General features: G+C 49.7%; 4 protein-coding genes and 1 non-coding gene across 7 annotated transcripts; 3 read left to right on the forward strand and 2 right to left on the reverse strand.

Moving 5' to 3' along the window:
* Positions 1-107: 107 nt before the first annotated feature.
* FOIG_01023 (uncharacterized protein) lies at positions 108-5079 on the reverse strand. Its single transcript, XM_031197571.1, has 2 exons — positions 4299-5079; positions 108-4231 (listed from the first exon to the last, which is right to left on the reverse strand). The coding sequence occupies exons 1-2, from the start codon at positions 4353-4355 to the stop codon at positions 251-253; spliced, it is 4038 nt and encodes a 1345-aa protein (XP_031073338.1). The 5' UTR covers positions 4356-5079; the 3' UTR covers positions 108-250.
* A 791-nt stretch (positions 5080-5870) lies between these two features.
* Positions 5871-6971, forward strand: FOIG_01024 (uncharacterized protein). Its single transcript, XM_031197572.1, has one exon. The coding sequence runs from the start codon at positions 6275-6277 to the stop codon at positions 6857-6859; it is 585 nt and encodes a 194-aa protein (XP_031073339.1). The 5' UTR covers positions 5871-6274; the 3' UTR covers positions 6860-6971.
* Positions 6972-8076: 1105 nt separating this feature from the next.
* FOIG_01025 (uncharacterized protein) lies at positions 8077-10928 on the forward strand. The gene is made up of 3 exons (XM_031197573.1): positions 8077-8732; positions 8788-9404; positions 9455-10928. The coding sequence occupies exons 1-3, from the start codon at positions 8452-8454 to the stop codon at positions 10384-10386; spliced, it is 1830 nt and encodes a 609-aa protein (XP_031073340.1). The 5' UTR covers positions 8077-8451; the 3' UTR covers positions 10387-10928.
* A 250-nt stretch (positions 10929-11178) lies between these two features.
* On the forward strand, positions 11179-11294 carry FOIG_01026. Its single transcript, XR_004093412.1, has one exon. It is a non-coding gene; the product is annotated as a 5S ribosomal RNA (ribosomal RNA).
* FOIG_01027 (uncharacterized protein) lies at positions 11270-13904 on the reverse strand. 3 transcript variants are annotated; one of them, XM_031197574.1, is made up of 4 exons: positions 12938-13904; positions 12755-12867; positions 12199-12692; positions 11270-12143 (listed from the first exon to the last, which is right to left on the reverse strand). In XM_031197574.1, the coding sequence occupies exons 1-4, from the start codon at positions 13099-13101 to the stop codon at positions 12006-12008; spliced, it is 909 nt and encodes a 302-aa protein (XP_031073341.1). In that variant the 5' UTR covers positions 13102-13904; the 3' UTR covers positions 11270-12005. The 3 variants fall into 3 exon arrangements, with proteins under 3 accessions (XP_031073341.1, XP_031073343.1, XP_031073342.1); XM_031197576.1 differs by having other exon boundaries at positions 12199-12867; XM_031197575.1 differs by having other exon boundaries at positions 12199-13904.
* Positions 13905-13933: the final 29 nt, after the last annotated feature.

Here is a 13933-nt window from a genome sequence, read left to right on the forward strand (position 1 = left end):
ATTGGCGCTTAATCAGCCCTAGAATCTAAGGCCATCAGAGGCCTATCGCGATTCGAACGGCAAACGTCCAATCGTCGCATACATGTTTCGAGTTGATGTGGATTCAACCATGACGATACGCTGCTTGGGAGTTACACACTTGCAACTAAACCTATCAATAAAAAAATTATTCTGATGAAGTACATACACAAATTATAACATCTAATTTATACATGCCAAGTCACATTATGTCTTTTCATCGACTGACCCTTCATTGCAACATCTGCTGCATGGCATTCAGTCTGTAGCTTTCCCTCCGCTCCATTAGTTGAGAATGCCGCCCACTGTCAATAATTTGTCCATTTTCAACGATGAAAATGATGTCGGCTTTCTGCACAGTATGCAGCCGATGAGTGATAGCCAATACCGTCGTGCCCCTTGATGCTCTCTCGAGACCCTCTTGAAGAGCTGCTTCGCTGGCGGCGTCAAGCGCGCTGGTACTCTCATCTAGGAGCAGTAGCCGGGGACGACGAACAAGAGCACGGGCGATTGCGAGGCGCTGTCTTTGACCGCCTGATAGACGAGAAGCTGAGGGGCCGCATTCAGTATCGTAGCCATCAGGAAGGGCCGCAATAACATCATGTATATTCGCTAAACGGCAAGCTTCCTTAATTTCATCATCTGTGGCTTCGTGACCGGGAGGTGCTCCCAAGCCAACATTGAAACGTACACTACCATCAAAGAGGGCAGGATCTTGAGGGACTAGAGCAATTGTATCTCGAAATGACGCTGGAAGCTTGCTGATGTCATTATCATCGATGAGCACGCTGCCAGATGTGGGCTCGTACAGACGCTGAACCAGGTTCATGATGGTCGATTTGCCCGCTCCTGAAGGGCCAACAAGACCACAAAACTGGTTAGGTGAGAGCGCGAAGGAGACATTGTCGAGTATAGTGGCATCAGGTCGGCTAGGATAAGCAAAGGAAACGCCCTTGAACGTCACCTTTGCACCTCCCCGACTATGGTTATCCGCTGGGCTGAGAGACTTTTCTCCACCGGATGCTTCAATATCCCTCCCAGTCTTAGAAGGATCCTGTCCAGGTTTTCCTGCGTGTGTGCTACTTCCCATGTTGACCACCGTCATGACGCGAGACAGGGCCAGGCGAGCACGAGAGAATTCCGGAGCAAGTGAGAACATGCCACTCCAAAGCTGGGCACTCGTCAACATGGCGACCAATATAATAAGGAAGTCCTTCTGAGTATACTCTCCCTTCATGATGAGCTGTGAGCCCCACCAATACGCGAGAGCGTTGATAAAGGTACCGGTTGTGTATGAAATGGCCAGCCAGATGTTAGTTGTGACTGAGGCGCGTACAACCTGCTCCCTTGGAGGCTTCAATAACCGGGCGAAACCTTCCATGTACTCATTCTCAAGGGACAGGACTGCCACTGTACGGATGGACTGGATAGCCTCAGTTGCAAGTGCGGTGGCAGTAGAGAAGGCCTCGCGGTGTCGCTCTTCATAACGCGCCAGCATGCGCAGCTGCATGAAGCCTGAGCCAAGCAATATGGGAAGCGTCACAAGACACACCAAGGCAATCTTCCAAGCAAAGATATGGGAGATAATGACCGCGATGAGAACATTGATGAGGATGGCAAACACGGTACCGAAAGTTGAACCACTGAAGGCACCTACAGACATGCTATCTTTGGTAATGATGCCAAGAAGGCTGGTCGGCGTTCGTCCTTCAGACTGATGCCAGTGGATGCCCTGCTCCAGCAAGGATCGGAACGACAGAACCCGCAGGTTGTAGAGAAGCCTTTCAGCGACAATGCCGAAGCCCAGCCAAGCAAGAAAGTTAGCTATAAGCTCCACGCCTGCGAGCATGAAGAACAAGCCTGCGAACATGTTGCCCATGGATCTTATGTGGTCAAGGGTATTTGCGCAAGGGTTGAGCGCTCCAACAGTGAAGCCAAATATTATTCCGGAACCAGAAAATGTAGCCCCAACGAAGACAGCAGCGATCATGGCGAGGGTGAACCAGCCCAGAGATGGTCGAATCAACCAGACAAGACCCTTGATGACAGAGCTGAAAGGTTTCACATCGTCCAGCTCATGATCATCTGATGCTATTTCTTCTTTTTTCTTGGTCTCTTCCTTCTCCCGGCCCAGTATCTGGGAATCTAGTGACTGTTTCGCCCCAGAAACCTCGGTCTTTTCGTTCGGCTGCGTATCATTTCGGAGAGTTGAAGCGCCGATCGACTCGCCGTCCACAGATCCTGTGTCACTCTTATTGCCGACTGTCTGCAGTTTTGCCATGTGCGCAAATTCGCCATCCTCTTTGGCCATAAGATCATCATAAGTTCCTTGCTCAACGACTCGGCCAGCCTTCATGACGACAATATTGTCGGCGTTACGTATAGTGGATAAACGATGCGCAATAGAGATGATGGTTCTTTTCTCAGCAGCAGCCCTCTCGACAGCGAGCTGGATTCTCTTCTCACTGGCAGAATCGAGAGCTGCTGTTGCTTCGTCCAGGACAAGGATTTCAGGATCACGGATCAAAGCCCGAGCAAGTGCAATGCGTTGTCTCTGACCACCACTCACAAGCGACCCCTTGGGGCCAGCAGTCGTACCATAGCCTAATTCAAGACGTTCAATGAAGCTGGCCGCATTGGCTTGCTCAGTGGCGTGACGGATCAAATTGGCAATTTCGACGAACTCGGGTCCGAGAGATGCAGCCGAATCTAGTGCGTCCTTGCCCTTGGCAGCCATCTTCGCAAGCTCGGGGCCCTTGAGCAATGGTTTGAGGTGTTGGTGGGACTCCTTTGGAGAGTTCACCAGACCTAGTGCGATATTTTCAAGAATGGACCTGTCGAGAAGCGAGGGTTCTTGCTGAACGAAGCTAATAAAACTTCGGAGAGACTTGACGTTGAGTTCTCGCAAGTCGTGTCCTTCCAGTTCGACCGTGCCCTTGGTGGGATCATGCAGACGTGCTATCAGTGATGCGATAGTACTTTTGCCGCTCCCTGAAAGCCCAACAATCGCCGTATATTTTCCCGCAGGGAAGTCAAGGTTGACGTTCTCAAGGACAGGCTGGCCTCGCCGAGAGGCATACTCGAATGACACATCGCGGAACGTCAGGGTCTTTGCCGCACTTGGAGGAAGTACAACCCCCTCTCGTGAAGTGCCGTCGATGGATGAAGGAGCATCAATATCTTCCTTGAGCCGCTGGAATGCACCCACGGCTGCTCCTAAAAATGGAAGAGTAGGTGCCATTCCGCCCAGCATGACGCAAGCGTCTACGAGAAGATAGACAATGGCATAAATCTCACCAACAGTCGTGCTCCCGTCGTTGCGTGCCACGGATTCAACGATCTTTTTACTGCCTTGCCAGAAAGCTAGGGCATTGCCGGAGTAAGCGATGAAGTACAGCAAACCGGTCTGGATAGCGGCAATGGAAGATTTAGCTATAGCGTACTTGCGAGAACGGGCCATGTGCTCTGCAAACTTCTCTTCAAGGCGGGGAGCGGCACCGAAAGCTTGAACGACTGCAACGTGCGACAGAGCCTCGGAAGCAATGGAAGAGGCTGCAGCGGATGCTTCCGTTTGTTTGACCACAAATTTGCCCAGGTATCTTCCTCCTAGTATTCCGGAAAGAAGAAAGGCAGGGAGCATACAAATGAGGATACCGGCGAGTCTTGGCTGTTTTGTGAAGGCAATAATAAAGACAGTGACGAAGAAGCTCATGGTTGTGATGATGTTGCCAACCTTCTCTGATGTACCGGCCTGTACAGCTGTGATATCACCTTGGAGTCGGCTTGAGACTTGCCCAGATGCTCCACGAGTGTCGAAGAATTCTGGAGGCTGGCGCAGAAGTGCGGAAACATAGCGAGTCCGTAACCGCTGAGCAAGACGCTGGCTGATGATGTTCCAACAGGTCAGATGGCCATAGATCAGGACAAGTGCAATAGCGCCAATCCATGCTGTCTTTATGACCTTGTCGTTGATAGCATTCTCATAGTCAAGAGGATCAGATGCTGCATCGCTCGCTCCGGAGCCACTACCACCGGCGGCGCAAGTGGCTCCGTTGAAGTTATCGATGAGCTGGCCGAATAGGACGCCCATAAGAGGGAAGGGAACACCAGCTCCAACGGCGCAGAGAGTACCCAACGCGATGAGGAAGTAATCGATCCATGTTGGACCCGCAGCGAACAAGAGTTCGAGGTAGATGAAACAGGTTTTGAGAGACTGACAAGCGTATCAGTATCGTTTGCTTACAGCATTCATCTGGGGCCTGGAGATGGTGTTGACCTACCGAGAGAAAGCTCCTTTTCGGCTTCTCTGTGCCCGACTGATCAAGTGTGACGGCCATGGCTGTCGCTGTCGATCGAGGGGTAAAGCGAAGGTTTCTTAGAAGAGCACATCCAATGACTGACTGCCAGTTGAGTAACGAGACTGTCACCAACAGAGCCCGTCAAAAATTCAGCGATGCCTTAGTAACCCACGAAAAGGCTCTCGCGTCGTTCAAAGGAAGTACAATTACTTGACAGTAGAGGACAGAGCAATCTCGGCAATCAATGCGACACGTCAGTAGTCGTTCAGAAAGCCGATTCAGGAGCCCTGAGCCAAGAAGACCCTGTCATGCGAGTATCATTTACTATGAGTATGAAAGTGTGGTCGGTCTGGGCATCTAACCATGCGCTGATGGATACAATGGCCCTGCATTGCACTCTGCGCTTTGGCACAGTCCATGATGACATGGACTTGATGGGTCTCTCAGAAGAGGTAGGATCATCGTAGGGGGCCGAGAGTGAGGATTTCGACCAACATTTTGCTCAGCAGCCTCAGCTCAGAGAACCCTTGTACTAGATGGTGGAGTCGATGCGAGAGTATATTGGCGACAGGTAAAACGTTTATCCTCCCAGAACTCTATTGTATCTGGTCAACGTACGCGTGTACATATGCGGCCAGGGTTGAGGATCAGATAAGCCAGGATGATTAGGTAGTATTAGTCTAGTGAGTCGGAGAAGAGTGTGGGATACGCCAATTGTGTTGGCGGGCTAAAAATGAGCCAGCAACACCAAGAAACCCTGGGCCAAAGAGAATGTGATGGTGATCAGATAAGATGGTGTGATTGATATGATAAGATGCAATGTGACATGGCGCCAAGGCCGAAACGACAAGAAGTGGAGTAAACCGCCGAGCATCGGAGGCGATCGTCAACTGTTTTTACCGTATTTGCGACCCAATGCATCGTCTTGGCTGCCGGGGGGAGGGCAGCTCTAAGCAACTTTTTGCTCGAGAAAGATCATTTTGAGACGGTTCAGAAACAGTTGAGAAGAGAGCTGGATGGAATTAGATGATCCATTTGTCATGACAAGGATGACGAACTTAGCGTGAGCAATCCTTGATAAAGCCGCAGGCGTGGGGAAATGGTGGAGAGGCGTCGGAATGACTGCCTCCTATCGGAGTAAAGGAACCGCTGTTTGGCCACTAAATTTGCCTAGCTGGAGGTCAATGTCCCGAGAGGCGTTTTTATGCTTATTCCATCGTCAATTCAATTCAGCGGGAACGGAGATTGAGTGTGGTCAGAAGATGCTGGTGTCGACAAATGGCTTGATTTCTCCCGGTGGATTTGTCCTCTGACTCAGGCAGGTATCGGGAAGTGGGAGGAATGCACATGGTCCAAAAAAGAACTCATCTGTGGGCCGATCTTGGGTAGTAGATCCTTCACATGAATTGCTTCATCGGGTTTGATACCTGATTTAGAATCAAGAAACAAGCATGCATGATTGGGCAAGCGATTAGAGTTGCATTTAGGTATGAGAAAAGTGGGAAGGTTAATACTATGCTTAAATCACCCACTTATCAGATCCATTGGATTTCACAAGATCTTGGCAGCTCACCCACCAGAGAGCATAACTCACGCTTGCTGTCTACGGCAGTTGATCTGACACTCTGGATAGTGCTGTTCGTGCTGAGCTCTGCTACTCTACACAGAGGAGAGCGTCCAGGAACCTCCTCTCTGCACAGAGCCAATACCTGCCAAGATGCTGATCTTGTCAAGTTTCAGAAGGCAGCATCTTAGCAGGATCACAGCCCTGCTCTTGAATCTATTGGTGTTACATATATAAGAGGGGACGAGGCACGATGGTGTTTGAGAAAAGGTCTTGTCTGTAGATATCTAGATCAGCCCCCGTTCTATGCAACTCGTTGGAGAGAAGAATCACTCGTGCCATCTTACACATCAGCTTCTTACCTAAAACCGCCACCAATATCACGACCAACACAATGAGCCAAGCAACCCTTCGCACCAGTCGTCTCGAACTACGGCCTCTCGGGCACGAGCACGGAGATCATATTTATCTGCTCGACTCGAATCCGGAAGTCATGAAGTACATCGGATACGGCAAGCCACTCACGGCCGATGAGTCGACGATTGTGCACAAACTGCTCCTCGAGACAGCATCATTTGGGTCTGGCCTTGGATGCTGGGCTGGATTTGCTGGGGACGATTTTGTGGGCTGGTGGGTGCTGGCGCCCAGTCAAAGCAACGACGATCCGCCTCAGGTGAACAAGAAGCGAGTCGAGTTCGGCCTAAGGATCCTTCCCAAGTTTTGGGGTCAGGGGTTCGCCAAAGAGGGTTCTCGAGCGCTGGTCAAGCATGGTCTCGAGGACCTCGGCGTGGAAGAGGTCTTTGGTGAAACCATGGCCGTGAACCAAGGGTCCCGAGCTATCATGGCAAAAATTGGACTCAAGCATGTTCGAACGTTCCACAACAAGTACGACAATCCTCCTCCGGGAATCGAGGAGGGTGAGGTGGAATATCGAGTCACGAGGGGTGAATGGTCATCACAACAAGCATGTGCTGCGTAGTCGATGGTGTTGTAGTAGCGTTAGACATCATCTCCAATAACTGCTTGAGCGTTTTCTGATTTAAAATCTTGTTTATTTATATGCATTGTGACATGAATTTCAAAATAACGGCAGCCTTGTGTCTTGATAAGTGTTGGTAAGATTCCTTTTCACTCCTCACTTGAGGAATTAGACCAACACAAAAAGACAAAAAAAAAAAAAGACCTGGAAGAACAGAAGGGGTGTTGCTTTGGCTCTGATCCACCCATCTTCTGGAGTTTCTTTGGCTTCCTGCATCAGGTGGTGGCAACAACTCCATCTAATGCCGGAGGTGAGGATGATAATGGAACATGTGGGCTATATCGCGCATCGTTCTTGGTCTTGGCCACGCGGCCCGTCTAAAAAGGAACATTCGGCAAACTCCGCTTCGTGGAATGAAACAAAAGCTGCTCTGTACAAGGGATTGATCTAAGAACAGTCTTGGATTATCGCTCGGTTGAACTATGGCTTGGCACCGTAGGTCCCTGGTAAACCGGTGAACCGAGAGCCAGCGTGTAGTTACTAGTATCAGTCATTCGGGATTAATCGCTTGAGTGAGGAAATTCAAGACCGAAAATATACTAGCCAGGTTTCATTCCGTGGGGGGGCCATTCAACTCTTGTTATTGGGCCTGGTCATATAGTTTCTGGCGAGGTAGCCTACCGGCCCTTGTAAACAACATCGTCTTGTCTGGAGATAGGAAATTGATCCATAAGCTACCTACAAGGCACAAAATAGCACGACGAACCTGAACTGTACGTTGATTATTGCATTCCCGAGTCGATAGGTATCCACAAAGCGTAGGGATTTTCCATGCGTCCTTTGCTAGTTGCAGTGGGCTCAGACGATCCCAAGCTTATGCCAAGCCACTTGATGCGACCAGGGTCCATGGGCAGCTTTTTTCGGCATCGTAAATTGTTCAGTTTCCCATCATTTTTAGGTCTAGCATTATGTTATTGGTCCGTTCAGTTATTTAGCGTTGTGGTGTTGTTGGTTCTTGTTCGGTATGTCGAGTTATTTCCAAGACTGCCATGCCACTAACACGACACTCCCTTTGCCCCCTTGAAAGGATGAAGCTGCTGACGATTGGATCTTATCCATCAATCAGATTAGATAAAAATTTTCACATGATCCATGTTCCGATCTCGGGTCAGTTCCCCCACTCGCTTGCCACTTGCAATCTGATCCCGTCTGTTGACCAGCTGCGGACCTCGTCCTATTGGGGAAAAGGCCAACTGAGAGCATCCCGTCAGCCCAGAGCCCGATGTTTTGATAGCTCCTTGGCCTAAAGCCTCGCTGGTCTCCGAGGCAAGTTACAATGGACTGTTGCAGGGGGAGTGTACCGCGTGGAGAGAGAGTTCCGGTGCAGAACCAACACATGGGAATATGTAAACAACTGATAATCGTCCAACTCTTGTCCTTTGCATATGCCCATGTCAGTGTTACATTGCACTACATAAAGAATGCAATAGCTCCCCCTCTTATCCTCACTCTTTACATCACAGTTCCAGTGTGTTGCAGCTTCGATCGTAATTCCACTGCACTATCAATTAGTGTTGAGCTCAACAGCAACAATGTCAGCCCTGGCAAAGATCCGCGAGGGCCTCGCTCGCGAGGATAATACTGCCGTCGCACATACTCTGGCTCCCCACGAGAAGGAGATCGAAGAGACCCCCGAGATCATCACCGAGACTGGTCCTGGCCACGACAAGGAGGCCACTGCTGGTGCTCTCCCTCCTGATGATAAGGGCAACGATTCTGATGTGCCCAGTGAAGATGTACAGACTGGAGTCAAGGAGATTCAGGCCATTACCCTCACTTGGGGTAAGGGATCTCTGGCTGCTCTTTTGTGTCTGTAAGTTGTACTCCCGAAACCGACTCTTGGTATTTGTCTAACCAGACTTCAATAGCATCTGGACACTCTTCCTTATAAGTGGATTCCGTGGTTCCTTCTACCTCGTCTTGGTGCCTTACGTTACCAGTGAGTGGCAGGCCCATTCCCTCATGACCACCATCCCCATCGTATCAGACGCCATGACTGCAGCCTGCTACATCCCCATGGCCAAGGCTCTCGACGTCTGGGGACGCGCTGAGGGGTTCTTGCTCATGAGTGGCTTTGCAACTCTTGGTCTTATCCTCATGGCTGTTTCTCAGAACCTCGCCACCTTCTGTGCTGCACAAGTCTTCTACTCTGTCGGATGGGGAGGCATGATTTATGCTGTTGGCGTCCTCGCTGCCGATGCATCTAATCTCAGGAACCGAGGTTTAGCTTTTGCCTTTACTTCCTCACCATACATGATTACGGCTTTTGCCGGTTCCAAGGCTGCCGCTGCTTTTGTTCTTGATGTCAAGAACTGGCGGTGGGGTTTCGGCTGGATAGCCATTGTTCTGCCGTGTGTCACTATTCCTCTGTTCCTTGTCTTGAAGGTCAATCTTCACAAGGCTTTCAAGAAGGGTACAGTCACCAAGACTCATAGAAGCCGCGGCTTCTTTGGTAGCATCTGGTGGGTCTTCAACGAGTTTGACGGTCAGTAACTCTTATCAACTTCTTGCAGCGACTCATACTGACAATCACAGTTATCGGTATCTTCCTCTTCGGCGGCGGTCTCGTCGTCTTTCTCCTCCCCTTCAACCTAGCTGCGCACGCGCCTGACGGCTGGTCCACCGGCTACATCATCGCTATGATCGTGGTTGGCTTCTGCACTCTCGTCTTCTTTGGTGTCTGGGAGTATTGGCTCGCCCCTGTTCCTTTCTTGCAGGGCCGCTTCCTCCTCGATAGGTCTGTCGTTGCCGCTTGCATGATTGATCTTACCTACCAGATCTCTTACTATACTTGGAACTACTTCTTTACTTCATTCTTGCAGGTCGTTGTCAACCTCGGCCCTGCTGAAGCTGGCTACGTCAACTCTACTTTCCAGGTCGTCTCAGGCGTTCTTCTCTTCATCGTCGGCTTCCTCATCCGAAAGACTGGCTTCTACAAATGGACCTTTTACTTTGCTGTACCCATCTACATCTTTGCGCTTGGTCTCATGATCCACTTCCGCGCTCCTAACCAGTATGTCGGATACATCATCATGTGCGAGATCTTTATCTCCATCGGTGGAGCTGTCTTCATCTTGGTTATGCAGCTTGCTGTCCTTGCTGCCGTTGCCCATCAATATGTCGCTGCTGCGCTCGCTACTTTATATGTCGCTGGAGGAGTTGGTGGTGCGGTTGGAGGAGCTATCTCCGGTGCCATCTGGACGAATACCTTCATCCCTCAGCTTATGAAGAACCTTCCAGAGTCCGAGCTGGCCAATGCACCACTCATTGCTGGAAACATTGTCAATCAGCTGGCCTACCCCGTCAACAGCCCTGCACGACTTGCCATTCAGGAGTCCTATGGCTTTGCGCAAGTCAGAATGCTTGCTGCCGGTGTTGGCATCGCGTCCTTATTCTTCATCTGGGTGCCCATGTTGAGGAACATCAACGTCAAGAAGCTGAAGCAGACCAAGGGTCTTGTCCTATAGAAAACTTGACCATTTCATAGATCCCAAGTTGTGGATTTGGAATACAGCACCGCATCGTTGTTGGACAAAGCCAAAACTTGGGGAACTCCTTGCCTAAGGCATGGTCTTGGTATACGACGGACTAATGATCGTCAAGTAGTTAGTATGGTGCGATCTATGATGAACGAGTTATTAATGAGGAAGAGGCGACTTGGCGAAAAGTAATGGTGTAAATTGATTTTGATTTGGTTTATTTTTCATTCCAAACGAGACATGTTGCCATGCTACATGATCGTAATTTGACATCCGCGAAGAGGACGAGATTGTGGTGGACATGCCGAGGAGAACTGGCCGGCGCTAAACTCCTTCGACTGAGTTAAGAATCCCACAGATCTATTATACCAAGTCAGAAAGGTTTGAAGCATCCTATAGTATGGAGTTGTCGAAAATAAAATAAAAATGCTGAAAGGCTTTCGTAAAGGTGAGGCCAGGACTTCACTATATGTGACAGTTGTATATAACCTATGACATGTATAGATCTGACAGGATTAATGGTCCCCTGTTTTCATTGTTCGTGAGGCAAAGCATTCCGAACTTTTTAGCTTGTTGAGGTTATCACCGCTTTTAGTAGTTCAGGTATAGAGATGTGATAGAAAGGCAGCCCTCAACCCTGAGCTGCACAGACTTAACTCAGGCACTCAGTCTATTTTGCAGTAGGACCATGAAGACCTTATTTATTCAGTACCTGCCTAGATAGGCCTGATGATTCTCGTCGTTCGTCATAGGTAAATCTTGAACATATCACTATCACATACGACCATACCTACTAGAGAACTCGGGATCCCGTCTGATCTCCCATAGATAAACTAATAAGGGGCGGATTAGTAGTTGGGTCGGTGACGACCAGCGAATCCCCGCTGTTGTATGTCTTTTTGCCCTACTATTATCTGTGATGCCGTTTTCGTGACCTGGTGAAGGGGCGTGAATGGGTGATCGGGACATATCGGTAAGTAAGCTACTCTGGGTTACAGTGAAACTGGCAACGCGGAGGATTATAGCAGGAGATGAAAGCGCAGTACGTGATGAGAAAAACAAAACTATGACATGATTGTTTTACCTCTCCTTTCCTTGCAGTTCGAGACTTGGTTGCCCGTTTTGATACCACACCCATGATCACATGCAGTCCAACATTTGTTCAAACAGGTATTGATTTCGTTTCCATTCAATGTTGATGTTGATATAAGGAGATACAAACAGAAGCCCACTGTTCGGCAAATCACCTGGGATAATTGTTCCCTAGGGCTGTCTCAAATCCACGACAACCGGTCAAGCAAAACAAATCTAGACGCCAGCCATTCCAACCTATCTGCGAAATGAACATCAACCAAAGTAAAGATCATCCATGTATTCATTTCGTCTGATATGCTGTAACGGCAGATATATAATCTCCATATATCGTACCAAAACTGGTGCCACTCCACTATCACCACATCACGCGCCCGGCCATCATGCAGATGATCGCACCTTTTTCTTATCAATTTCCTTCTCAATGTAGTAAATAGGAAATGCCCTGCCAACGCCGGATACCTTGGCGCCCACTGTACTGGACGTAGCTTGCTGTCCTGGTTCTGGTCCCGAACTTAGTAGACCTTCTTCTTCTCATCGATGCTGAACTGGCCTGGGCCGCTGTTGACGAGAAGCAGGAGACCACCGACGATAGATAGAATCTGGAAAAAGTCGTACTTGGCAAAGTCCTTGTGGGGGTGGTGTTCGTGGAGCTATGGGACTTATTAGCATTTTATGTGCAGTCGGCACACGCCGCAAGTTACTCACTGTCCAAAAGTTGTTGACCAAGAGGTTAAAAATGCTCAGGATGACAACAAGAAGAGTGGCGCTGTACTTGGCTTTGAATCCAACAACGACCATGACGCAGGAAATTCCTCCAAGTGAGGAGACAATGACGCGCCAGAGAGACCACTCTCCGCTGAAGACAAATCCGATGAAGAGGAAGATGAGCAGAACGCGACCAGCGAGCTGGAAGTACATCTTGCGGTCCTTCTCATCGATCTGGGGAAGACCAGCAAAGACCTGCGTCTTGCGAACCCAAGAGTCTGACAGGACCATGACAAGGCCACCAATGACAGAAAGGTTTCGGAGGAAGAAGTTGAGATCGAAGATGAGACCATAGCCTAGAGCCTGTGTGACAACAACGCCCATAAGGCCGGCGACGGCATAGTCGGAATGCTTTCGGATGATGACAAGAGTAGAGCAAGAGAACATGGCGATAATGTTAACGAGCAGGAAGAGATGAGTGATACCGGAAGGAACTGTCATATGTCAGTACTGCCGACGGTGTCATCTGGGATAAGAGACGCAATGCGCATCTTACTATGACGATAGTCCTTCAGGTAAAGCAGCTGATCGGACCATTGGGTGACAATGCGAAGGGCATCTTCGAAGAAAGTGACGACGATTAGGAAACGGCCAATGGCAGGAAGGTAGCTGTCAAAGAGGGCAAATGGTCAGCTCTCGGAGCTCCAAAGGCATTTATAAAGGACGTCGCTCGACTCACGGCTTGATAGGCTCGCTAATGGTGTCGAGCGCATCCTCAATCTTGCTAGTATAGGGACGAATCTGCTCAAGAAAGCCCTCACCCTGCTGAGGATCAGCAGCCTGGGAGCCGCCGTAAGGCGCGGGGCCACCGAGGCCATAGCCTGAGTTGAATCGCTGGGACATTGCTTTATGTAGAGGTTCGTGTCGGGTGGAAGCTTGTTTCACGTGCAGACCTGCTGACGGGCGAGACGAAACAGGGCGAGGCTTCCCAGGAGTGGAAGTCGGTGATCGTCGTGAAGCGGAAGAGAAGGAGACTTGGGGCAGCTGGTGAAGCCTGGTGGAATTAGATTGAGGGCGTTTGATTCGACCAGAGACAATAGCAGATGAATTGCAAATGGGGGGATTGTTTGAGAAGCTCGACAAACAAAATTTAGGTACGTAAAGTAAAAAGAGTGAGAAATAGGGCAAGGAGAGGCAAGACAACAGGAACGAGACGAGGCGAGCTGTCCTTTGTGAATCAATTGCAGGCGATGACCTCAGCTCAGACGAGACGAGTCGAATAGAGAAAAAGAGCAGTATGGTAGTATCGGATTGGCTTAGATTAGGGTCGGGTCTGATTGTACAACGGTGTCCTTTAGAGATCCGGTGATGGAGCCCATTGCCGTCCCACTTTTAAGCTCCCTTCCCTTCCATTCTATTTGTGCTTCCACTGAGACCTTGCATGACTTGGAGCTACTGCCGAACAGAGGGGAAATCAAAGGTACCGACTACCTAACTCTGCAGGTGCTCTCGGACCTCCCCTCGTCTTCTTCTCTCGTACAGGTCAGGAAGGGCAGCTAAACAGTGCCTTGCCTTAGCAAGGGACCCAGCCACTCCCCATCACCACTTTGGTTAGAGCCGGGAGCTAAATGGTCCAAGAATGGAAACATCCCCAATCGATGCTACCTCAGTGGCGTATCACGATATAGTACCACGGAAGACCAAACAGACAGACTCGACAGCTAAAATACCTGGA

Source organism: Fusarium odoratissimum (genome assembly GCF_000260195.1).
Source record: "Fusarium odoratissimum NRRL 54006 unplaced genomic scaffold supercont1.1, whole genome shotgun sequence".
Classification (NCBI taxonomy): domain Eukaryota; kingdom Fungi; phylum Ascomycota; class Sordariomycetes; order Hypocreales; family Nectriaceae; genus Fusarium; species Fusarium odoratissimum.

Bases quoted from the DNA above. Each gene is read 5' to 3' on its own strand.
- FOIG_01024 (XM_031197572.1), top strand. From the start codon at position 6,275: ATGAGCCAAGCAACCCTTCGCACCAGTCGTCTCGAACTACGGCCTCTC.
- FOIG_01023 (XM_031197571.1), bottom strand. From the start codon at position 4,355: ATGGCCGTCACACTTGATCAGTCGGGCACAGAGAAGCCGAAAAGGAGC. The intron at 4,232-4,298 runs GTAGGTCAACAC...TACGCTTGTCAG, and splicing joins CGAAAAGGAGCTTTCTCTCG to TCTCTCAAAACCTGTTTCAT.
- FOIG_01025 (XM_031197573.1), top strand. From the start codon at position 8,452: ATGTCAGCCCTGGCAAAGATCCGCGAGGGCCTCGCTCGCGAGGATAAT. The intron at 8,733-8,787 runs GTAAGTTGTACT...AGACTTCAATAG, and splicing joins CTGGCTGCTCTTTTGTGTCT to CATCTGGACACTCTTCCTTA. The intron at 9,405-9,454 runs GTCAGTAACTCT...TGACAATCACAG, and splicing joins GGTCTTCAACGAGTTTGACG to TTATCGGTATCTTCCTCTTC.
- FOIG_01027 (XM_031197574.1), bottom strand. From the start codon at position 13,101: ATGTCCCAGCGATTCAACTCAGGCTATGGCCTCGGTGGCCCCGCGCCT. The intron at 12,868-12,937 runs GTGAGTCGAGCG...CCTCTTTGACAG, and splicing joins ATTAGCGAGCCTATCAAGCC to CTACCTTCCTGCCATTGGCC. The intron at 12,144-12,198 runs GTGAGTAACTTG...TAAGTCCCATAG, and splicing joins TGGTCAACAACTTTTGGACA to CTCCACGAACACCACCCCCA.